At 41.2% G+C, this 25,921-nt stretch overlaps 2 protein-coding genes across 4 annotated transcripts in view; both read right to left on the minus strand.

Moving 5' to 3' along the window:
- lrp8 (low density lipoprotein receptor-related protein 8, apolipoprotein e receptor) overlaps positions 1-25,921 on the minus strand; it is a 181,663-nt gene that overhangs the window by 48,827 nt on the left and 106,915 nt on the right. The window contains exons 5-6 of the mRNA XM_030433693.1: positions 9,514-9,888; positions 1,166-1,288 (exon numbers count right to left, since the gene is read on the minus strand). Of these exons, the coding sequence (XP_030289553.1) occupies positions 1,166-1,288; positions 9,514-9,888 (498 nt within the window). The remainder of the gene's footprint in view (positions 1-1,165; positions 1,289-9,513; positions 9,889-25,921) is intronic.
- On the minus strand, positions 4,297-7,752 carry LOC115590971 (involucrin-like). Of its 3 annotated transcripts, none has more exons than XM_030432485.1 (2): positions 7,269-7,752; positions 4,297-7,208 (listed from the first exon to the last, which is right to left on the minus strand). In XM_030432485.1, the coding sequence occupies exons 1-2, from the start codon at positions 7,725-7,727 to the stop codon at positions 5,616-5,618; spliced, it is 2,052 nt and encodes a 683-aa protein (XP_030288345.1). In that variant the 5' UTR covers positions 7,728-7,752; the 3' UTR covers positions 4,297-5,615. The 3 variants fall into 3 exon arrangements, with proteins under 3 accessions (XP_030288345.1, XP_030288344.1, XP_030288343.1); XM_030432484.1 differs by having other exon boundaries at positions 4,297-7,598; positions 7,629-7,742; XM_030432483.1 differs by having other exon boundaries at positions 4,297-7,752.

Genomic DNA, 25,921 nt, shown 5'->3' on the forward strand with positions numbered 1-25,921 from the left:
CAGATAGTCGGTCAGTAAGTTCACAGTTTTGGCCCTCAGTAAGAGCTCTCAGGCACTGCTTAACAAATAAATGAATTACTCATAGCAAAGAACTGGTGACAAATATGTATGTGGTTAGATATAAGCTTAGAGATGCTTTGTTGAGATTTTAATTGGTGAAGCTAATTGAGGATAATACACAGATACGCCCACAGCTGAGAAATTATATCACAATTTTTCAAAATCGACTGTTTATTGAGGGCAGGGTTTGGCTTTCACTTAACCTTGGATTTAAAATAGTGATTCAGCAAAGGATCGATTTACAAAGAAAGTGATGGTGATATGTAAGATTTGCAAGTATTTCTTGAGATTTGTCCTTTCCCTAGCAATAATTAAAAACACTTGCAAGCTCTTTAAAAAATAAGGGACAAAATGGCTGTTTTCATGATTGTAACCTCAGTAAAAAACTGATAATTTACAACATTTACTAATTATCATTGGTATGTGAGGAATGTTTCACATCAGCCACTGTTTGCACAGAAACAGCTACACAGTATAACACCTTCTCACAAAGAAGAATGCATTAAGATGTGCATGCACGCCCGTTGCGCACTGTCCCCTTTGTGGGAACTGTGAAGTGTAAAAAAATCAATTCAGGTTCACGGCTGCACTTCAAAACACTGACTTCAGGATAAAGTTCGCTGCCATGCAGTGTCTGAGGATGACCTTGCGATGTTCTCAGTGCCACACTGTGTAAACTGGTGGTTTAGTGACATCACTTCAACTTTAACTAACAAACATCGCTTTAACTTGTTTGCAAGTGCTGTGCTCAATCACATGCTGAGACTATTTAAATAATTTGACGTTGTGGTCTCTTACCCCCCTGTTCCTCTTTGTCTTTGTTGCTTAAGCAGTGCAAAACTAACTTCCATGATGCTGATTCAACTGGTGCAGCCAACTGCAGCCATCTGCGCTCCTTTGTAGTACATCCCAGTGAACCTCGTTACTAACGTTGTAATTGGATAGACTTTTTAGGGTGGATCAAATGCATGAAGCTGATGAACTGCTCTGCCAGTAGAGAATGAAATATGGATAAAAACCCACATCTGAGTTCTTCCATTATGTAAGGGAAAATGGATGTGACGCAGGAGTGCAGGAGGTTGTTTGCATGTCATCTGCCACTTACCGTTGACACAGCCCGCTTCATCGCTGTAGTCTGGACAGTCATGAACTTTATTACACTGTTTGGTGCCATGGATGCAGGATCCGTCACCACACTGGAACTCATCAGGTCGACATGTGAGCAGAGCTGGGGGACACAAACCAAAGACATATTGTAGGTAAGCCTTATCTGACCTTTTACATTATCATTACAGTAACAATATAATCTATCAGTCTCATTCAAAAAAGCTAGTGGCTTATAACTCATGATAAAACATTGTCAAAAATACACAAATCACTGATCGAGATGAAAACCTATTTAGCCCTCTACAAAGGTGAAGACAACACACACAAACACACACAGACACATATAAAACACGTATAGGCCTTCACAACATTCAGCCCATCATTTGTCAGCCTCACGTGTATCTGTGATGATGTGTATGTGTGTGTTCGGTTCGCGTTTCGCTTCTTTCATCAGGCCAACTTGGAGTGCGTTCCAATCCAACAGTAATCAGTCATACACAACTCTTACCTGCACAGAAAAAGCCCCAGTGGAAATGAAAACCGTGCAGGTATTCATTCACTGTCTGAGGAAATCCCACATCTTGTGACCTATTGAGTATGTGTGTATGTGCAAGTGCGTACGAGCATTCGCTTGTGCTCGCTCAAACAGCGGAGGGCAGGTTTATTTAACTCATTCATCTTTTTAACTGGCTGTTTAATTATTCATGTGTTGTGTTTTGGACTGGCTCTGCCATGGGAATGGAGGCAGACATGATCAATGGCTGTGGAGGCTACAAAAATGGGCGGTACACAATCAGGGTATTGGGGAAATATGAGACAAAACCACCACACACTGTTTCACACCAAGTGAACACAAATCCACAAATTTCCCGTGAATGGGAAGACTCATGCAGTACAGACACATCAAGTGCATATATGCAGCCGGGTGGTGCACATTTTCATGACCACACAGGGACGCTGACTCAAGACTTCTAAAGCTCAAACTAAAAATAAAGATAATGTCATATTAATGCTAAAATCAGCAACGTGCAGAAGGCATAATCCTGTGCCATCACAAAATGTGCTGATTCTTTCAGCCTAATGATCAGTAGCCGAGCTCAGCTAATTATGATAAATCCAGGATGGATAGGAATAATAACGGATTGCCATCTGCAGAAAAGTTGGCAGGTGAGAAAGGAGAGAGCCAACTACAGATACAATTTGACCATTCCTCATTTACATTAACCTCCTGTCACCCTGCTCACAGCCGCTTGTCTGAGTATGTGTGTGAAATAATCCAAGATTATTGAGACAGATGTTTCAAATAAGATGGCAGATAATAACCAGGGGATGGGTCGGCAGGAACAGGAGGGGGAGGAGAGAACAACCTGGAGATATGCAATGATTCTCACATTTCCAATTTACATTGAAATGTTGCACCTCCCTCTGCTGAGCTCCGCCAGCTCATTTACATTACACAGACATCTAAAACTATTACATCTTGTTTAACACAAACCTCCGACCGCCCACTTCTATTCACAATGTGATGAGCATGCACACAGACCCGATGAAACACGTATACTACACACAGCTCCTGTCTCATCATATCCGAAAGAGCAAACATGGTTATTGAGACGGATGATTCCACTGCCACAGGTAGACCAGACGGGCTGCTTTACTTGCTGTCACGCTGTCAGAAGACTCTGTCATCCATGTTAAATCATCATGTTAAATCATCACTTATCAGGCCTCCTGATAAGTTTAATATACCTAAAACTACAATGTAAAGTTGCTTACCTAGACCAAAATCCTAGGAGGGCCAGTTACTTCAGGAAGAGAATTCATTTTCATCTATCAATCCCACATATCTAACATAAAGTATGAATATAGAGCTTATGAGCTGGATAGCTTCTTCTATTTTTAAATAAATTACTAATTTGAACAAATGTGCAGGTAGTACAACAAAACTGGAAGACCAAGAATATGTTACATATTTCTGGAAAACATTTTGCTTTTATCCTTCTTGGATAGATGAAACTGCAGAGGGAATAAAGATCGAATGACCACATGCTAAATGTCTGCCCAAAATATTAAGGCTAAGATGCTAGATTGCATTGTGTTTTCACCTTCTTGTCATATGGTATTTACATCCTGTCATGCGATACATAAACAGCAACATCAATGACCTGTATTAATAAACAATACATGCAATAGTCTGTACATTGTAACAACAGGTTTTTGCGGCTATACGTCTGGTTGTTCACTTTCAGACTGATTGTGTCAGACTGGAGTGATTTTTAGGTTCTGTAACAACCCTCTATGTTTGTATTTGTGTGTGTGCACGGATGTGGTCTGCAGGTATACATCTATCTGTTGTCTTGTGAAAGCGCGCGCGTGTGTGTACGCGTGCCCGGGCGTGCACGTGTCTGTCTGTAGCAGCCCAGTGTGCTTGTTTCATGTCGTATGTGTGAAACTGCTGTCATCTCTCAGAGTGGTGTGTGGGTGTGTGAAGAGGAGACCAGATGGGGGTCTTGCTTGATGATGGACCTTCACCTCCTACACATGCATGCACGGACGAGCAAACACACACACACACACACACAGGCCAAACACACACGGTGAAACACACTTCAGAGTTTCTCCTTCTGCTCTAACCGATCACATGGTTGCATGGCAACCTACTCAAGGATCATCATTATAAAGTTAGCATTGATCTTTCTTCAATCAATTCTGGCAGCACAACAACATTTGTCATGTAGTCTTTGTTAACAATACACGACATGTCAGCCTTTGAAGAATCTTCCTTCAGTAGTGGTGAGCCACACACACACCCACTGTTCCACAATGCAACATGCTTTACTGTTGGTATCCGTTTAGTGCCTTCATTAAAGGCTCCAGCTCGTGGTAACATTTCGAAATTATTGTGACATTAAGTAAGAAAACAAAATTTTTTATTAAATATGAATTTACCCCCCAAACAAGTCTGTTGTGTGCCAAACCACAGATTAATTACATAGAAGAACCATGACACTGCAAATTGGATGACAAATTCCTTCATTACACAGCAATTGTAATTTACTAGAAAAGCTGTGTCCCTGAGCATATGGAGTGACATCAGAGCTACTCTTAAGAGAACAAAAAATGCAGTCATAGAGTTGTTCCAGAAGAAACTATATTTAATTTAATTTTTCATGCAATTCTTTTTGTTATGCCCAAACGTGAAAATGGAAGGCCTTCCAGCCCAGATCAGGAACCAGTACCCAGCCCGAGCTCTCTAAGAAGACGAGGAACAACTCCCCATGAACGTCAAAAAAGCCTTAAAAAGGACATGGGAAGAAACCTCGGGAAAGGCCATTCAGAGAGAGATCCCTTTTCCATGGACAGCTGGGTGTCTATGTGCATTTGTTCTGGGATGTTTGTTTTACACACCTGAGCAAATTTCTTGTCTTTTTTTTTTTAATTCAAGAATTTCTTCTTAAATTAAAATTGGCTAACCAGAGCACCTGGAGGAAACCAGTTGTTGCTCAGGAGAACAAATGCATGTTATTGACCTGAGTTCCTGAGCTGTTTATTTAATTGTATTTAATTTTTCATGCAATTATTTTTGTTATGCCCAAACGTGATAATGGAAGGCCTTCCAGACCAAGATCAGGAACCGGTACCCAGCCCAAGCTCTCTAAGAAGACGAGGAACAACTCCCCATGAACCTCAAAAAAGCCTTTAAAGGACATGGGAAGAAACCTCGGGAAAGGCAATTCAGAGAGAGATCCCCTCTCCTCGGACGGCTGGGTGTCTAAGTGCATTTGTTCTGGGATGTTTGTTTTACACACCTGAGCAAATTTCTTGTCTTTTTTTTTTTATTCAAGAATTTCTTCTTAAATTAAAATTGGCTAACCAGAGCACCTGGTGGAAACCAGTTGTTGCTCAGGAGAACAAATGCATGTTATTGACCTGAGTTCCTGAGCTGTTTATTTAATCGTATTTAATTTTTCATGCAATTATTTTTGTTATGCCCAAACGTGATAATGGAAGGCCTTCCAGACCCAGATCAGGAACCGGTACCCAGCCCGAGCTCTCTAAGAAGACGAGGAACAACTCCCCATGAACCTCAAAAAAGCCTTTAAAAGGACATGGGAAGAAACCTCGGGAAAGGCCATTCAGAGAGAGATCCCCTCTCCTCGGACGGCTGGGTGTCTACGTGCATTTGTTCTGGGATGTTTGTTTTACACACCTGAGCAAATTTCTTGTCTTTTTTTTTTTAATTCAGGAATTTCTTCTTAAATTAAAATTGGCTAACCAGAGCACCTGGAGGAAACCAGTTGTTGCTCAGGAGAACAAATGCATGTTATTGACCTGAGTTCCTGAGCTGTTTATTTAATCATATTAAATTTTTCATGGAAATCTTTTTGTTATGCCCAATTCTTTTTGTTATGCTCAGTTCTTTTTGTTATGGGGGGGCCGAGAGTGGATCAGGCCAAACAGAATAACCTCCTGAACCATTTCCTCTTTCTCTTCTTCTTGCTCAGGAGATCTTCCAGCTGGGACTTCAAGGAGCTTTCTTTCTCCTCCCACTCCTGCTCCTTATCCTGCAGCGTCTTCTGGAGATCCTCTGTGGCCTGAATGAGGGATGTCTTTTCCTCCTGCCATTCTACCTGATGACTCTCCAGCTTCTGTTCAGCATTCCTCAGAGCAGCCGCGAGGATTTTGTTCTCGCATTTCTGCTTATCCAGCTGAGCCTGACAGAGAGCTGTAGACTTCTCCATCTCCTCCAGCAGGGAGATGTTCTCCTGATGCCAGCAGAGGCGCTCAGTCTCCAGAAGATCCTCAGCCTTTCTCAGGGCAGATGTGATCTTCCTGGTTTCCTCTCTGTGCTCCTCAAGCTGGGCTTGATGGGAAGCCTGAGATCTTTCCACAGCCTCCTTTGCTTCCTCTTGCATATCATGCACAGTTCGCTTGAAGTCTTCTGTGGCCTGAATGAGGGATGACTTTTCCTCCTGCCATTCCACCTGATGACTTTCCAGCTTCTGTTCAACATTCCTCAGAGCAGCCGCAAGGGTTTTATTCTCGCATTTCTGCTCATCCAGCTGAGCCTGACAGAGATCTGTTAAGTTCTCCGTCTCCTCCAGCAGGGAGAGTTTCTCCTGCAGCCAACAGAGGTGCTCAGTCTCCAGAAGATCCTCAGCCTTTCTCAGGGCAGATGCGATCTTCCTTGTTTCCTCTCTGTGCTCCTCAAGCTGGGCTTGATGGGAAGCCTGAGATCTTTCCACAGCCTCCTTTGCTTCCTGTAGCATATAATGCACAGTCTGCTTGAAGCCTTCTGTGGGCTGACTGAGGGATGTCTTTTCCTCCTGCCATCCCACCTGATGACTCTCCAGCTTCTGTTCAGCATTCCTCAGAGCAGCCGCGAGGGTTTTGTTCTCGCATTTCTGCTCATCCAGCTGAGCCTGACAGAGAGCTGTAGACTTCTCCATCTCCTCCAGCAGAGAGATTTTCTCTTGCTGCCAGCAGAGGTGCTCATTCTCCAGAAGATCCTCAGCCTTTCTCAGGGCAGATGTGATCATTCTGGTTTCCTTTCTGTGCTCCTCAAGCAGGGAGATTTTCTCCTGTTGCCAACAGAGGCGCTCAGTCTCCAGAGAATCCTCTGCCTTTATAAGGGCAGATGTGATCTTCTCGGTTTCCTTTCTGTGCCCCGAAAGCAGGGAGCTTTTCTCCTTCTGCCAGCAGAGGCGCTCAGTCTCCAAAAGGTCCTCTGCCTTTTTCAGGGCAGAAGTGATCTTCTTGGTTTCCTTTCTGTGCTCCTCAAGCTGGGCTCGATGGGAAGCCTCCCCAGGGTCCTTAGCTCCCTGTTGCATATCCTGCACATACTTCTTGAAGCCTCCTGCGGCCTTAAAGAGGGATGTCTTTTCCCACTGCCAATCAACCTGCTGACTCTCAAAATTCGGCTCAACATTGCTCTGAGCAGCCATGAGGGTTCTATTCTCATGCCTCTGCTCGTTCAGCTGATCCTCATTGAAAGCTGTAGATTTCTCCATCTCCTCCTGCAGGAACATTCCCTCCTGGTCCTCAAAGAGAGGTTCGGCTTCCTTCTGATCCTCAAAGAGAAGTTCGGCTTCCTCCTGAACCTCAAAGAGAGGTTCGGCTTCCTCCTGATCCTCAAAGAGAAGTTCGGCTTCCTCCTGAACCTCAAAGAGATGTTCGGCTTCCTCCTGATCCTCAAAGAGAAGTTCGGCTTCCTCCTGAACCTCAAAGAGAAGTTCGGCTTCCTCCTGATCCTCAAAGAGAAGTTCGGCTTCCTTCTGATCCTCAAAGAGAAGTTCGGCTTGCTCCTGATCCTCAAAGAGAAGTTCGGCTCCCTCCTGATCCTCAAAGAGAGGTTCGGCTCCCTCCTGATCCTCAAAGAGAAGTTCGGCTCCCTCCTGATCCTCAAAGAGAAGTTCGGCTTCCTCCTGATCCTCAAAGAGAAGTTCGGCTTCCTCCTGATCCTCAAAGAGAGGTTCGGATTCCTCCATCTCGTCCTGGGACCAGGTCTGTCTGGTATTATCCTCGTAGTCTACTATCTTCTTGCTCTTCTGTCCTCTCATGGCGACGGTCTGATTAAAAATGGTATATGTGTGTATCTCAGGTCCCCTATAGCCTCTCAACATTCTAGAATTTATGACATCGCCGGGGCTTTGATAAGTCTTCTTTAATGTCCTGCTTTCATGTCCTTCATTCTGTTGCTATAGCAACAATTACAATGTTTGTTGTGGTTTAAAATAACTTGATGGCCTTTTTTTTTAATATGTTATTTCAAATTGTAAATACTAGTGCATTGCCCGTAGGAAGCATGTATTCCTAAAAAAAGTGGGAGGTTAAGTAGCTTTTTCATGGATGGCCAAATGAGGTTGTGTTTGAAGGTGGGACTCCAGGGATATAATTGGCTGTTTTTGACTACATTGATTATACCATTATATTTCACCTTAAAAACTATTAACCTTGCCTTGTTTGGTGTCATTATTTTCAGCACAACCTAACATGTGTGACTGTACAGTTATTTTTTAATTTTGACATATTATATTAACACTATGGAGCTAAAATCACAAAATAACATAAAATCAGAGTAGGAAAAGGTTACATTTTTTACTGTGAAAACCACAAATATGTTTAATGAACCAATTGCATTAGTTATAATGTAAATATAAATTGTTGTTTGCTAAATTCTTGCATAAGTTTTTGAAATTTACAAAGTTATATGTAACTATTTACATTTAAATGCAGGCAATGCCCCAGGCTCCTCAGTGCAGCCTGCAGCCTTCATTGAACTGCCTGCTCCACATTCAGCAGTCTCCTCATTGTTTTTACTCACAACACAAAAAAACGATTACACTACACACTAAACACACTACACCAAACACTACATTACACACTAACTACACACTCCAAACACGCTATATGTCACAAATCTCTCAACTCTCAAAACCCGCCATCTCTGTCGCTGTCTGTATCACCACCGGCGTCCCTCACACAACTTTCCCTGTTCCTCGGCAACCAAACTTGCTGCTTGCGGACACTTTCGTGACAAAAGCCCATTTTTACGGTTTCTTCCTGCACCAGACACAAAGCGAACGTGACGGCAATGTTCGCAAAAAAGCGTGGCGGACATTATTTACCGTAAGTCCGGTTTAGGACGTGCCGGCGCGTCCGTCATCTCAGGAGGTGGGGCGTGGGGGTGGGCTAGCAGCTAGCAGCTAGCTACACACGAACATCCACAGATTCCTATTCCAGTTTGTTGTCCTTGCGTATCCGGATCTCCTCAGACCCGAACAGACTCGGTCCGGACTCGTTTAGTCTCATTAATCCACAACAGTCAGTTTAGATGCACAGAACGGGAACCGAACCGTTGGCAAAATCCCGTTCCAGCTCGCGCCGCTGCAAGTATAAATCTGCTTGTTTCTTAAGCTGTGTCGTGGGCTTGAGCTCTGCAGTGATTGGCTCTGATGCGCATGTGGCTATGGTGTGTAGTGACTGGCTCTGGTGCTCACGTGGCTATGGTGGATTATAATATGCCTTTCCTCCATTACTGAGAGTAACAGGTCTGTGTCTGTTTGAACATGGCAGTGGGTGTGGTTATACTACACTCAAACATACAGGGCTGGTCAGTGGCCACGTGTCTGTTTTTTTTCTGAAAGCCAAGCAACACTTTTGCTTTAACTGTAAATGCCTTTGTTGACGGCTGAGTAGGAGTGTCCATTTTAAAGAACCTTAAAGAAAAAAAGTTGGACCTGGACTCAAGAACAACAGCATTTTCCTTTAAAAGTCTCTAGAATTACACATACATTTACACACTTGCTTGTCCATATAAATGCATTATATTCACAGTTGACTTACGACAATTTGCTTCATCCGATTTATCCTTGCAGTCTGCGTCTCCATCGCACTTCCAGTTCATGTGAACACACTCCCCGCTCCCACACTGGAACTCGCCCACCGGGCAGCGAGGTTTCTGCGGCTCCGTCCTCCGGCTGCAGCGCTCCATGGACTCGTCTGACTTGTCCTTGCAGTCCGGGTCGCCGTCGCAACTCCACAGGGCGGGGATGCACTCTGAGTCATTGCAGCGGAACTCGTGCTGGCCGCAGGTGGGAGCCGAGCACTTCTCCTCGTCGCTGGCGTCCCCGCAGTCGTCGTCGCCATCACAGACGAAGATTGGTGCCACACACTTCCCGTTACGGCACTGGAAATCTTTGGAGGGGCAAGCCTTAGCATCTATGTGACAAAAGGGGCAGGTGGGAAGAGGAAGTTAACATTTTGAGCAGCAATGTTTTTTTTAATTTTATTATCATTATCTATTAGATGTGATCTACCATAAACCTCATGATCATCATTACAGTAGGTCTCTAGAGAGAAATCAATACACTAAAGCTGTCGAATAAAGCATGCAGCAACTTGAACTCCTTCTGAAAGCAGACGGCACACACAGCACTAAATGGGAGAAAAAATGAGTTGGAGGTCAGATATAGTTAACTTATCACTGCATATATTCAAACTCCTTGGGGGAGTGAGTATATGCAGAAATATGTCTTTCCCTCCTTCTTTGGAGATGAAACGAAAAGACTGTGTTGGTGTTAAATTTTGGAGTTAATGAGCAAAGGGCAATTCCAAATCTTCCTCCTTTGCTCTTGGGCTTCTGATGTCTGGTGAGACTAAAAGAAAAGGTTTGATCCAAAGTCACAGAGGTGACTGTGCATTGTGATGAGGAGCAGTTACCGTTAAAGTGAAAAAGGGATAAAGATCCAAGGAGAAAAACAGAAAAATTCGCCTCACGGGAAAAGCAAACATTATTCATTATTCAGTATAAGTAAACACGGTCTTAACTGCAATCACAAAGTCTCAGCCCTTGAATCAATAAAAGCAACCATTATTACAGCGAAACATGCTAGAGAAACCTGACAGCGTGCCATATGAAGCACAAGGCAGAGAGCATATGTTCAGCAGCAGTCCAGTATGTGAGAACAGGTGTATAATGAGCGAAGGGGGGGGGGTTGTGTCACTGCTGCAGGTGTCTGCCGCAGTGCAGAACCCCCCTCTGCGAGTATTTGTGTATTTTTGTATTTGTGTATAGAAATACCTGAGGAGAGACGTGTATATTCATGTGTATGATTGTATGAGCTTATCACAAAAACTATGAATAATGTTCAAACTTGAATCTATGAATCTCTGGGGTCTATCTATGTGCTTTAATTTTCAACTGCCAGACTGTGTGTTTCCTCTTTGCCATATTTAAGCAGGGACATTATCTAATCCCAGCCAGGTTGGACAAATCAATTCGAATCATGTTTTCTGATTTAAAAAAAACATTCGTCCTCTGATGTAACACTCCTCTTTGGGAGACCGACATAACAGCTTCACTATCTCTCTCTCTTCTGGCAGCCCACACAGTGCGCCAAAGGGTCTCATTATGATAATAGGCTATTGGATTCCCTGCTAGCTATTACTGCTAGCATGCTAATCATCCCCACTCAGATCTAAGTAATTTAATTAACATAAGCACATAAACAACATCAGCAGCATCCCGACAGAAGCTTAGGTGGTTTGGGGGTCACATGAGGTGTGGGCAAAGTTATAAAGTGATTATTTTAATACTTTCTCTCTGCAAACAGCAGGACGATTTTATGCTTCTAAAAAATAATAACCCTATTTGCTTTATTCCAGAGAGTGATAATGTTTCTAGCCAGACTAGCAAAATATTGTTTTTTTTTTTTAACACTTTAAATAGTTCTTCATCAAAGCAGAAAGCTTGGTCAGCCAGGTGTGTTGGCTATAAACAGCGAGGCCGGGATAAGAAGCTTGTTAGGATGGTTCCCAGCGGGATACCGAGCTACAAAAAGATAGTTTGCTCTGAATAGCTCTGTTTCCACTAGAGGCAGGTGGTATGTACTTGATCAAATTTGTGACTCAGGGATAAAAAACTACTTTGCCTTGAGTTTGAAATACACAGAAACACAGGCTGCACTGAACCCACTCTTCCACAACATCATACAAAAGTTACAAGTGTGGGATGGTGTATTTTCTTCCACTTTCTTTTCTTTAGGCTTTTCACTTTCCCTGGATCCTTCTACATTTCAAATATGTCTTTTGTTTCTGTCACACTGGTAAGAGAACACAGGGAAATGATTAATATGGAAATATGAAACAACAATATACAGTATATAAATAGATCCCTGGAAAGAGATTAGTTGATGACTGATATGAAGCACCAATATAAAGTACAATCTATAAATAGGTAACCACAAATCATATTGGGGTGAGAAACTGCTTTTTAAATAGTTGCGAAACATTTCGTCCAATAATTTCCAATTTCCAATAAACCCTGCCGCTTTTTGTTTCAAAGTAGATGATAACTCCTTTTCAAATCCACCAGTTCTGCTTTCTGTGCTCAATATCTTTGTCTCTTCCCTGAAAACATCTATTCTAAACTAAAAGCTTTTCACTTCTTCTTTCCTCTGAAGGTTTTAGTTCTGTTGTGTTGGAAGTAAGAATAATAATCCCGTTTTTTGCAATACAGGAATTTCACTTTGAACTTTTAGGTCATCTGGAAGATTTCCGTAGAAATCAGGCAGCTTGCATATAAAAGTACTGTTCAGATGACATGATAATGATTTGAGTATTGACTCCAAATTACGGATTTGTAACTCCCTCAGATTTTAAACATCAAATGTACAGTCTCTGTTATTTGCTGTTTTCCAGGCTGAAATTCTTGAGTCCACATAGCGTATTTCAGCTGTGTGTCAGTTCAATCCCTTGATCCCATCAACTGGCCACGTCAAAGCTGACACACAGCAAGAAGACTTTAGTCGATCAGTCAGTAAAGCCAGTCTCTTGGTTAACACAGGCTGAAGCCAGTCCTCAGAAACTGAGACAGGGAAGATCGGAGAGGAGACAGGTGCTCAGAGGAGCACATGGGGTCTGTTGATCCACTGATAGATTTGGGAGGAGAAACAACCTTTTTCCACCATAAGGGACCCATCAGTCAGAACAGCAGGCAGGCAGATTTAATATCAGATAATGGCAGAGAGGAAAGATGGCCAGATGTGACAGTTAAGAGATAAGATATTGTGGGTTTACAGCCAACCAACTTTGTAATTGTAATCCATATGTTACAATGGAATTCAAGATAAAAAGGTACCCGTTTATGTGGACAGTTCTGTTGGGAAAACTCGGGTATTGGCAATCATGTGGATTCAACTAGACAGGCAGCACCCACCCAAACACAGTTGAGGACCAAGAATAGCCGCTACTGGCAATGGTGCTCTTTAATGCAGTGCCCAATCAGGACAATCCACCCTCCAACATCACAAAAACTGCTCTGGAATGGCTCCAGAAACATCACAAAGAGCTCAAAGTGTCTATCTGGCCTCCAAACTCTCCAGATCTCAGTCCAATCCAGCATCCGTGGGACTTCCCAGGACCAGTCCGATCCAGGAAGGTAAATTATGTTAAACTTCTACATTAGAAGTGAAAGGGATCAATTTCAGCTGTTGAAATGTTACAAATATATTAGAAAATTTCTGCTGGCTGACAATCCAGTGAGACAAAACAGACAAAGTGTTACAGATGACGCAGTAGGTTTTCCTTTTAAAGATGCATCTCATGGATGCCCCATTCTAATTTTGACAAAATAAGCGCACAAAGAAAGCCTTAAAACAGTTGAAAAGAATAAGGTAGTGTTACAGAGCTGGGCTTCTGGCTGTTAATTAAATACATCCATCCAATGGATTATTCTACCAGTTCCAATTTTAAATAGGTAATCAGTAATCTGTAACTGATTACATCTTGACAGTAACCTTCTCCACCTGCAGGTGATTGTGTTTAACTCAGGGTCGGAGTTTTCTATCCATCCATCCCCAGACCCTCCACTGGACAGCTAATAGATGGAGCAGGCAGATAGGGCACAACTCATTGACCTTGATCTGAAGGACAATTGAACTCCCCTCCAGCATGGACTAGTCTAAAGCAAGCAGCTATGCATACACACACAAACACACACACACACACCAACACAAGAAAAGATTTGTAATATCTACTAAATGCACTTAAACAGAGGCACTAGCACATTCGGGCAGGTGGAAATTTAAAACCCAACCTATTTGTGCTTGGACATGTACTCAAACACGTCACGTCATGTAGAGACACTAAAACCACACACACACACACACACACACACACACACACACACAGACACACACACACACACACACACACACACACACACACACACACACACACACCTTTCTCTCTGAGTCACTGAGTTTAATGTTTCTGGAGCGTGGAATCCAATCACACTCTAGTCTAACATGTCAGCCACTGAGCCGTGGTGTGGGTGCGTGTCCACGTGTGCACAAGCACACACACACTTTGCGCCCACATTCATGCGCCTGTCACAAACCTTAGTTCACCAGGTGTGCTAGCAGAAAAACCAAGCTACAGATCACAGATCAACTCTAACAACCAGAAATGGAAATGAAACAGTTATTTTCTGTATGAAATAATGCATTTAACCGGAAACAGAAGTACACTCGCTCTCCAATCATCTAAACATAGACACTAACACCTGAAGGCATTTTAGTCCAGAGTAGGCTTAATGGGCCATTCAGACAAGCGATACATTCATCTACTCTATAAAAAATATCAATGCCTTAGCTTTCACAGGACGGCATCAATAAAAAATGGATCCGTGGTGACTCAGGCATGCCTTGTACTGTCAGATACACGAGGGTAATTGCAAACAAATCACCATTAGTATTCATGAGGATTGAACAGAGAAAAAAAATTAAATTCCAAAAAAGGGGAGGAAACAATTCTGTTCAATTATTCACTGTTCATTAAAATACCATCCCGAACGACTGCCAACACTTCAGTGAGTGCCCGGTACCTCAAAACATTATTTCCACATGGAGCTGCGCAGGGCAACAGACTGAGGAGTTTCCAATAGTTAAGACTGCTGTTGTTGCATGACCCGTCACTTCTGTTCTCCACTGAAGACCTAACCAGTTACAACAGGATCCCCCTCACCAAAACAAAGGCAAAATGTCATGTGCGACAGAAAAATTATGCTCTATATTTATAGTCTGCTTTTTCATCTGAAGAAGCTAAATGCCATTTTTAAAAACAATGCTCCTGCAGCCGAGGAGCGATGGTGACGCATTTGTGCAAATAACTTTTGGACTTTTTGTCAGTTTGGTCGCTGGAAGATAATCCTCTGCATGCACATTGAAAACTGACAAATTGACCAGTGCACTGCAACATCCTCTTCCAAACGGCAACCAAGCTCTTTGTCAGGGTCTCTCTAATGAAGGCTGACCCACTTCACCACCTCCACACATACTGGAGGTTAACAGGAAGAACAGCTTTTCAGGCAAAATCAGTGTGCAATCACTTGATAAAGAAGGAAATTACAGGGTGCCAGTTTTAAATTGTATAAAAATAACTTCACAACATTTTCTTGCACTTCACAACTGCATTGCACTCAGACACATCCTCATGTGCTGAAACTGTTTTTTTAGGGCTGTAAGTTAATGTAGCATTTGCTATGTATCAGGCACCATTAACCTTGATATCATTAAAACAGCAAACCATCAGAGGAAGAAGTGTGCCAGAGGCGTTGGCATCCCCACATCTATAAAAAGATGGTTGTGTGGTTGTGATGGTTTAGAAATGTTAGACTGCCACTTAGTTGGGGATTAAACACTAAGAAGCTGTGAGGGAGAGAGAGAGGAGGAGGAGGACAAGAGGCAGGAGAGGCAGTTAGATCAGAGTTTTGATGCAACTCATTCTGCAGGAGTAAGTCTGCCCCAAGTGTGTGTCTGCACATGTGTGTGTGTGTTAGGGCTGTACCGAACAATTTGAAGCTCATTCACAACATTGACATTTGAATTTGAAATCCACATTCGAATGCTGTGCAGCTTTTTTATTGTTGTTTCTGCTATTCTGCATGTCAATGCATTCTGTTTAAACCTGGTATTTCTGTATGGTTGCTGCCATTATATCAAAACATAATGTGATGGCAACAAAAGCTAAATGAGGTGAGGACATGGAAATGGACTTTTGTTTGATTTATGGACCCTATGAATACGAGCCATGTCAAAAACAAAGAGCTAAAACAGAAAATTGCTCCGTCTCATGTGTCTTTTTTGAGTGTTTGCTTAGTGTATGTTTGTTCAGGATTTAGGTTGTTTTGCTGTTGTTGTTTCTTTGGTTCTTATCCACATATCTACTTTCTGTGAAATAAGTACAATTTTAAGCTACTTCAGAGAATGTGGAGATGTTTGTTGAATATATTATTGGAATGTATGAATTCTTTGATTTAAGATTTCAGTGTTGACCGTGTAGGTTTGTTTTGTGTAATCCAAACACTTCCAATTACTTTTACAGGGTCATGCTGTCATAAAATGTGACGAAAAGCATCCATTAGAAACCTAAATAAAAGCTTGAAAAGGGAAATGAAAAGACTTTCTGCCATTCTGTGGGTGCGAAGAGAGACGTAGACATCTTGACAAGCAGTCCCTCTCGGGGCTCTCGGAAAGTGTTTATTAGTGCTTTGGCTACATTAGACTTTTGAAGCAACGGTGCGGGAGAAAAGCAGCACACGCACACCAGAAAGGCAGGCCCTAAGCCCTCAGCTCTTCAACTTGCTGTAACATAAAAGTGATCCTCTTCTCCTAATGGAATAGACCGAGAGTGAGGGGAGATGGAATTCAGAATAGATTTATCACTGACTGACAAACAGAAGGCGGCTTCAGAAGAAATTCACTTCCGACAGTTTGGCCAAATGGGGATTGCCGGGCACAGAGCCGATATACATGTTTGGAGCATTGGTGGCAAAGCGGCCTCTAACACGTCAGTCAGTCTAACATTCTTTGGTAAGGTTGACAGAAAAAAAAGGGAAAATAATAGGATATTAGATAGTGGCAGTCGTAGACAGCATGCAGTACATAAAGTTTGTACTTTATTACACACTGCACACTCACTAAAAGCACAAACGTGTAATAGCAGCAAACTTATATAACGGAATGCGATGCTTTTCCTCAGTGAAATCTGATAACTTAACTTAATGGAAGAAACCCAAGTCCTTCAAACTGGTATTCACACTGATGCCTTGAATGTTTTTATTACTTTCAACACAACCTTGGTTTTCAATAACTTTCACTTTAGTCAGGAAGGCGGAAAATGCTGAGACGGTGAAGATGAGAAGTAAATATATCGAGAGATGAATGGTGAGCTACAATGATTACCTTTTCTACTTTACTACTTCAAGTAAATTTTTCAGTTGTTCGTTCTGGGCTACTGTAGAAACGGCTCGTTCTTAGGTAATGACAACACAACTACTCAACTACTTTTTTTTTCGGGTGATTATACACTGATTAAAACATACTTATGAATCTTATGTTCCATATCTGCCGAGTCTATTCTACTAGCACAGAATTTCAACTACTGTATTGGATTCCAGGGACTTGCTATTCACCTATGCTGGTAGGAAAAACATGTCATACTGAGCGTGAAAAGCCACTGAAAATAAGACCTCATTGCAGTGTGGCAGAAGAGCCTGGGGACCGCGAATGAAATGGCAGCTTAGATGAAGAGAAAAATGGCAAAATTCACTGGGAGACTGAAACTCTCTGTGTAACTTGATTGGTATACACCAGGGAAAGACTCTTTCTCAACCACCTTCATGAGTGGGGACTATGGGGAGTGCACACACACACGCACACTCACGCGAACACATGCACACACACACAGTGCCATATAGGGACAGTATACTGAATAAAGCAGGATATTTCAATAGATCAATCACTATGCCATCTACCAGCAGCTTAGGCTTGAATATTAACTGCCTCACCAGCTATCACAGTACATTGAATGTATATGAATGTGTGTGTGTGCAGGTGATGTGATGAATGTCTTGTGTCCTTACATAGTTATAGGTGGGTATACTGACATAAGAAGCCAAAGCCCTTGGTACAAAAAATGCAATTTTAAATGAATTTTTGCCATTTAGCCAAAATGCAACATTGCTCCATTGTTGTGGCTCTATAGTCTTTAATCTTATCAGTATGCCCTCTCCCTTCCATGCACACACAACACACATGCATAGAGTACACATACACAGAGTCTGCAAGTCTGTCTGGAAAATAATTACATTCCCTCCGATAATTGTTAAGTACAAAATCTATGAATACATTAAAAATAGGTCATTGTAATTAAGTGTGAAGATTACATCTCCACAATGAACATGTAATCCTGCATTTTACCATGGGCGCCGTATGATAATTACACGATCACCATTTTTAGATGGCCTCATCATGATAGAGTTGTTGTTTATCTTGTTGATCACTCTCCACAGGAAAAAACACATTTCTTTCTCTACTGCCAGACTACAGCATGATCCTCGGGGTATTTTAGATGGTGTCAAAGCTAAAGAGATATGTGCTGTTCTTGTTGCTACAATTTGACAAAGTGATTATTAGATACATATAGAAATGTGATATAATGACAAATGTTTTATTACTGGGAATGAAGAAGTGAATGCTTAAAGGAAAGACACCTGACTGCAAAGCTAAGTGTGCCAATTCAATTTAAATTGCGATTCTTCAATACTGCCAATTTACGCGATTTTTAGTTTGCTTTTTTAACACCAGAGCAGGTGAAAAAGTTGAATGATGATGATGATGATGATGATGATGATGATGATGATGATGATGATGACGTCTACAGACTATATCAGGAGCCATATTTCCCCAAAAAATGCACATCACATGTGAGTCAATTTTTAAGATTTATTCAGCGGCAACATATTTGTTAAAGCAAACTCCTACACTGCAACTTACACTCTCTTTTCAAAAGCCTGGACCGTATATAAAAGTTGTTAAAAAAAAAAAATATATATATATACTGTTATAATATATAGTTCTATGGCAAAATCCAGTCACACGCCGTACTCATCCGAGTAATCTTGCTACAGCCGGCAGCTTTAGGGCATGCTGAGAGGCCGGGTTGAGTGAGTGCGCGTAGCACTTGACATGGAGAAAGCCGGCTAACTGTGCGGCTAAATGCTCCTGAATCCCGTATTCTCCACAACATTATAAGGCCGCAGGTCTTTGCAAATAAAGTCAGCGAATGATTTTGTTATGCATTTTGTTTTTTCAGAACTGCTGGGTAGCTTCTACAATGCTGCTTTAAGTGTCTACTGGCTTGCTGCTGCAGATCGTTTGGCTATTAGCTCTGCATTTACCTCAGGATGGTGTCTTGCCATGTGGGCAGTAAGGTTTATCGTGTTTCCGCATTAACCAATGTGTGCATTACAGAGTTTACAAATAGCTTTCTACATGTCCAGCTCTGCTTTTCCCTTCAAAGCCAAAAATCCAAAATGTGTCCACAATTTTGACTTAAAATGAGATTTGCATTTTTGCAAGTAATCTGCCATTCTCCACTTTCTGTTTAAGTTTTTTCCGCAAACAGATATGACATCAGGTTAGTAGATAGTTGAAGAAAAACATTTCGCCCTCCGCTGGAGATCAGCAGTAACATCTTTCTACCTCGGCTTATAAACCTAGACTAAAAATGAAGCATTACATTTGGAAAAAAATATCGATTTTTGAACAAAAAAATTGATTTCAAAAAAATCGCGATAGTTATGTTAATCGATTCTTTCTCCCACACCTACTAGCGAATGGCTTTGTGTTTATGAGAAGCACCTGCTACTAGCTTTATATATCGTATTCACATGGTAGCCATTTTCCTCTGACATCACATTCAGGGAGGGAAGGTGAAATGTTGCACTGCCGTTTTTCCAGGATAAATGATGAATATACCACGTATACCACATTTTTACCACATATTTGTTAGTAGCATTCAACCACTTCCGATCTATTGGCGTAAGGCGTAAATTAGTAATTAAATATCAATAGACATTTTGGACTTATTTATTAAATCCTGGACCTTAATTGCACTGGATGTAATCAAACGGTAATGTGAGCTGAGAACTGGTTTATGCTAATGTTAGCTGTTATATTATGCTGGCTAATGGGCTGTCAAATATGTCGTTTTACCTTGAAATATGGTCCAGTGTTCTAACAGACTTTTACTATCCATTAAATTTTCAGCTGCTGATCAATCAGGAAGTGGTGAAATAATAACAACTTGCTCGATTCCCTACATTTATATGGCAGTAAGAAATTTAAGCATCCGATCCTGAGTGACAAAAATAGTGAAATAGTGAAAACTACCGTGTGAATATGGTCTATTGGGTAATTTTAGCAGCTAGCAGCCATTTAGGTCACAATATGGACAGAAAAAGGCAGTACATATTTCTAATTAGGGACTGATACTAGATTTTTGGGACTGATACCAATAATAGGAAGTAAGAGAATTGGTTATCAAAAATGTGTGACACAGATATGTAAAACAGGCAAGATATTTTACAGATTAACATAATCATCCAAAATGACACCAGTGTACTGAAAAAGTAAATTTCACTGGGAATTTCTTTTTTCTTCTCGTTTTCCTTTTTCAGCATTAAAAGTCCTGAAAAGGAAGTATTCACATCTGCCCATATCCAGCAAGATGTATGCTGATACCAATACATATGTGACAGGCTAATATCAGCCGCTAAATCGGCCAATCAATATATCAGTCGACTCCATTTCTAATCTTTTCAGAGAAGCTGTTGAAATAAATTCTGTGTGAAACAGGTTTCTAAATATGAAAAATATGAAAATGAATGCTATGTTTATTGGGGGTGTTACTGCTGACATGTTAATGTTTAAAGCGCATTAGATACATTAGCTTTATTAGACAGCAGCTATGTGGTCACAAGATAGTCACTAGCCGCAAGCTTCAGTACAGAAGCCATCAGCTAGTGTTCGTCATTATATATCTTACTGTATGTTTATTTCATTGTGAGAGCAATGTAAATCAAATTCCTTGTATTTGTACACATACCTGGCCAGTAAAGAGGATTTTGAGTCTGGTATGGACAAATAAACACCGTGTTTCTCATCTTTTCAATACAAAAAGAAAAAATCTGAATAAAATCCATTATGGGAGATGGCTTTCAGAAGATAGTAAGTCTGGTCTTATAGGTTACTGACCAGGAAAACAGCAGCATTAAAAGATCTTCCCTCTGACACATTTAAACAAATTCTCTTGCATCTTCATTAAATTGTAGCAAAGTTGTGGTTTCACCTGCGTGTATGTGCAGGGGAGAGGACACAGTTGGGAGTGAAAGAGGAATGCGTAACATTCTTGAAGCTATCGTTGAGAGAAAAAAGTCTGTCTGAATCTGAAGCAAGTGCTCATGCCTCTGGGTGCGCAGTGAGCCCGTTTGTTGTGCTGGTGCTCCATTACATTACACCTACGCACACAGTGAGAGCAGTCAAAGGATTATAAATGAAGGGAAACGTAATGGGAAGAAACTCTGAGACAAAAGAAGCAACCACTCTGTGTCTACGCAGTGGACCGGTGGAAATGTGGGTGAAGCAGGATAAATGAGGCAAAACCACTACACTACAACAAATGTTCACACACATGCACTTATGTACCACATACTATCTTCATGTGGGTGGACTCTTCGTTTTCCTCTTTGATCTGTTATCAAATAATAGAGCAGAGGTGACACTTACTGCGGTCAACAGCGAGCTGGACTAAAGTAGTTATAGACTGCATGTGTGTAGATGCCAGGAGGAGGGGATGTGCATGTTTTTATTTGTATGTGTATGCGTGTGCAGTGTGTGTTTAACTGTGTTTCTATTGGGATATTCCTCTGAGGAAAAAGCACTTGAACTTACAGACATAGGTTTCTCTTCACATACAAAACCCTTCTGACACTTTATTCACTCCCCCCCCCTTTTACGTCCTACCAGAACAACACACACACACAGAGTACACATACACATAACATCTCCCTCTCGTCTGGCCCTCTCTGCCCTGCTATAAAACACCAACTAACGCATCCCTGGTGGGCATCGATCCAGCAACAGCTTGCTGTAATGTAACACAGCAGCACAGGCTGATGTGAAAAGAGCAACAGGTCCCCGGGGCCTGCAGGAGCCTCTCTGACTACTGTCTCTCTTTCCCAATCTGCCAGTCTCTCTGTTTGTGTATCTGTTTCTTATAATGTTGAACGTGCCTTTTGAGTGTGTTCTGAAATAGGAAAGGAAAGCAAATATCAATGCAACAAACATACGGAGGGCAAAAACCCTGACATATGGCCATGAAAGACGGAAAGACCATTTCAAAAATACCAATTCAGTTTCCAGATCATTGTGTGCCTTTGAGCAAAGGCTAAACGCAGAAAGGTTCATGGCCAAAATCTATTTTTATGATGTTTTCTTTAAGGTAAACATATACATATAAAACCAAAATCTGTCAAACTCCGGTTGTGTGTGTTTGCATTCTCAGTAAGGTAAGGGGCTAGAGGATATAGGTTCCAGTGGATCCAATAAAGGGAACGCCATCATCTATACCAGCGTGCTATCCACACTGACAGGATTACAGTACTTTCATTGCTCTCTTAGGATCAGAAATAGCCTCCCTGACTGTGTTAAGCTGTTGCTGGCACTGGGTTACCACATATAGGCCAAGTTTTGGCGAGAGGGAGAGGACGCAGTGAGCAGGTAAGAGGGATAAAAAAATTAAAACTATGACAACAAGATGATTAAGAGAGTAATCCACTTTCTTTTTCCCGAGATTGCAATCAAATAAACAAGACAAAATCAATAAATATATTGGAGAATTAATTCCCTCACTTGTGGACGATCGCCTAATCCGTCCATCTGTTCCCATTTAAATGTACGTGATCAGCCGGATCATTCCTCTGCTCACTGAATCAGCAACTCAAAGATCCAGTTTGCTGAAATCAAAAAACTGATCGGTGAGCAGGTAAGGAACACTTTTCAGTGATGAAAGAAAAACAAAATTAGTATTCAGCCAACAAGAGGGATGTCATCCGTCATGTAAGCACCCACTTTACCCCAACTTAAAAAATGATGTTTTACCTACGCATACACCCCAAAGCATGCAAACACAGCTTGTGGCAGCCGTGTACCTAAATGAACGCGATTTCACATTAACATAAATTAAAAGCTCATAAACTTTCTTCAGAGGCCTCTTCTAAATGTTATAAAGAACCTCTCTTCCTGGATCCATGTTTTATTCAACATTTGGATATGCTCAATTAGCAGCCCTAATTAACGTTTGCTGTACTCCAATTGTAGTTGCCGTGGGAGCGAGAGATAGAGGAAGAGCTGAGGAGATCAGAGGTGGAGGAAGCGGTTGGTGGGGAGGAGGACGGGATGAATTTTAAGGGGGCGGGGGTGAACGTAGCAGATTTCAAAACGGAGGTGTATTATCTAGGGAATAATTTATAGAAAAATGTGTGTTTGTGGGTGGTGTATTACTGTGTCTACACACTTTTTACATTGCAGAGTGAATATGATACTTTTAATATTGTTTATGAAAAAATTTTTCAGCATGGTACAATCAAACTACGTTAGCATGAGACACACCAGCTCCAAACATCCATCGCATGTGTGTTTTTTAGATCTTTTACAGGTGACTGGTTCTGCCTTTTCCTGATAACCCTGAATGGTGGCGTGTGTTGCAGAAATGCTGGCATTACCAGACAGCCGGCCTGGAGAGCTATTCATACAGTATTCTACGCCCAACTGCTATCAGACAGCCCCGTCACAGACCTGTGCTTTGTTAGTAACTTGGTTATTTCTGTGACTGTAAAATAAAGAATAATTTTCCAAGAACAATAAATGTAACAGTAACAACACGATTAGTTAGTGTTGGTTTGATTAGATTTTAGATCCATTCTATTTTAAATACACAGTGTGACAGATTATATCTAAGGGTAAACTGATACACCTGAAATATAATTTTTTTCTTCCGAGCCACACCTTACCTCAGAAAAAGCTAAACTATATATGATGATTTTAAAAACAACATCTTCTCAAAGTGCCAAGACAAATCTCATTTACTTTGGTGTCTGCATTAAAACCAGGTCTCTGGAGCGCCCCCTTTAGTACATAACAGTGTTGACAACTTACTTAAAATATTAGATAGGGACCAACACACAGAGTTGTATTCAAAGCATTAGAAGTGCAGCATGCATTGTCATCATCATTTAGCCTGACCGTCAACACCCTGTCAATAGATATTTCAATGACATTTTAGTGTTCTGTCTTTGTTCAATATTGCATCAGGAAATGGCACTTTTGCAATAACAAATGAGAGAATCATTCGATTAACCTTTAAGCGTTCATATCTTTTAAAAGTTGTGAGCAACTGACATAAAAAGTATTCTTTGTCGTTTTCTAATGTGGTTGCATGGCTACTTTTCGGTACCTTGCACAGCCCTGTTTTTGGTCAACATTATCTAACCTACTTCATGAAGGTGCTCACATCCAAATCCAACTAGTTCAAACTGAAGAAGCATCTTGGATAAGAGGTGAAACGTCTTACATTTGTAAACGTTCACAACATTCTGATAATCATTCGGCTTTACATCAAGAACAGTCTTGTTTTTTCAATTTAAAATGAATACGCACAGGGCACTTAAAAGTTAAAGTGCTATTCATGCACACTTTATTCTGTTTTTGTCACATGTCTACAACTTAGTGAAAATTCACTTAAAGTTTGATATAAAGAAAAGAAACTGATTGGTGTGTGGCTTTTGAAGAGGGCTTTTATGTGTAAACTCATATAACACAGGCCTCTTGAAATGATGTAAGATTAATTTCATATTCATCGCCACCACCTTCATCTTTAAATGATGGATCAAAAGCTGATCTCTACATGTTATTTTAACAGCATGCCTGCGATTACACTCACTCACATACACTCAAAGCACGTGGCAGGAAGTCTATTATCAAAACCCCTGTGAAATATTTCACAGCCATATTCACTACACTCTCTTCTGCAATAAGGGATGAAGGTTCACACAGGTCAGACAGATCAAAGGCAACAGAGAACATATATGGTGTCTGATTGCCTTCCGAGTCGACATGGAGGAGTTAAAAGAGAATAGGAAAGTGCAGGTGCCAGTGATGGCAGGGAAGAGAAGAGAGAGAGTACTCTTGTTTTTCAACAGCGTATATTATACATCAGAGACAAGGAGATGTATGTGAACAACGCAACGCCAGCTCAGGTTACATGACTAAATCAACAGCGGCTGTTGTTTTCATCAGGTCGTGGCTGCAAACTCCCTAATGCGATGACTCTTTGTACAAGCAGCCTGCACTCTAACAGCTTTACAGACAGAATGGAGATGAATGGATGTGCGGAGGAACACAGAGAGACACATTGTGAGAAAAAAAAGCACCAAGCATGGCAAATATAAAGAGATAAAAGCGAAGTGAGGACGTTTCTATCCAACTGGCAAAAAACTTTAAACACAACTTTTAAAATGTGGCGGTAATGGAGATAAATTGTACATTTCATGTGTTCGCATCAGCTGGGTTGAAGCAAACACTGTAAATAAGCTTCTGAATGTCATTTACTATTATAATTGTAGCAATAATAAGCAAAAACAGGAATCTTTCAAGAGCTGTTCATTATTTGGACAGACCGCTGGTGTCAAAAGTTGTAAAGTTGGTTGTATTTGGCGAATTTCTGGCAGAATATTATCGACATGTAGTGCTCAAGTTTTCACATCTTTGGACATGTTGATGTCTGTGCCAAACCTGCTTTATTTGTATTTTCGATCACTATCCATCTTGATTCATATCAAATTCAGTGTTTCTGACAGATGTATAGCCCAATTTGACGTGATATTTGAATCCAAATTTTAAAAGAATTGCCCATAGACTGCAAAAAACATGGATCAGAAACGGAAGACATAAAAGTAACAAAAGTGAAAAAAAAGGGAAGGTGTTAGAGATGACTCGGTGGGAGAGGGATAAACATGATGAAAAAGAGAAGGCGGACAATGAGGTTAAACCCACAATGTTGCAAACCACGGGACACCTCAAAGGAAATAAAGGAGAAGTGAAAGTGAAGTGAAAAAACTGACCTTTAACGATGTAGAATAGGCATTCAGTATGCTTACAATGTACCCCTGTGACTGGTGTGGTGAGCGTCAATATATGTAGTTTGAATGCAACACGTTACAGTAAACAGCGAGAGCTAAATATTCATTAAAAATACATGTGGGTGTTTTTTGGAGAGATATATTACCATGCTTCCCTGAGGGTATTCAAAGTGATGCGATTGCACTACTCCATCTTAAATTATTAAAATT

The sequence above is a fragment of the Sparus aurata genome, chromosome 11 (genome assembly GCF_900880675.1).
Source record: "Sparus aurata chromosome 11, fSpaAur1.1, whole genome shotgun sequence".
Lineage (NCBI taxonomy): Eukaryota > Metazoa > Chordata > Actinopteri > Spariformes > Sparidae > Sparus > Sparus aurata.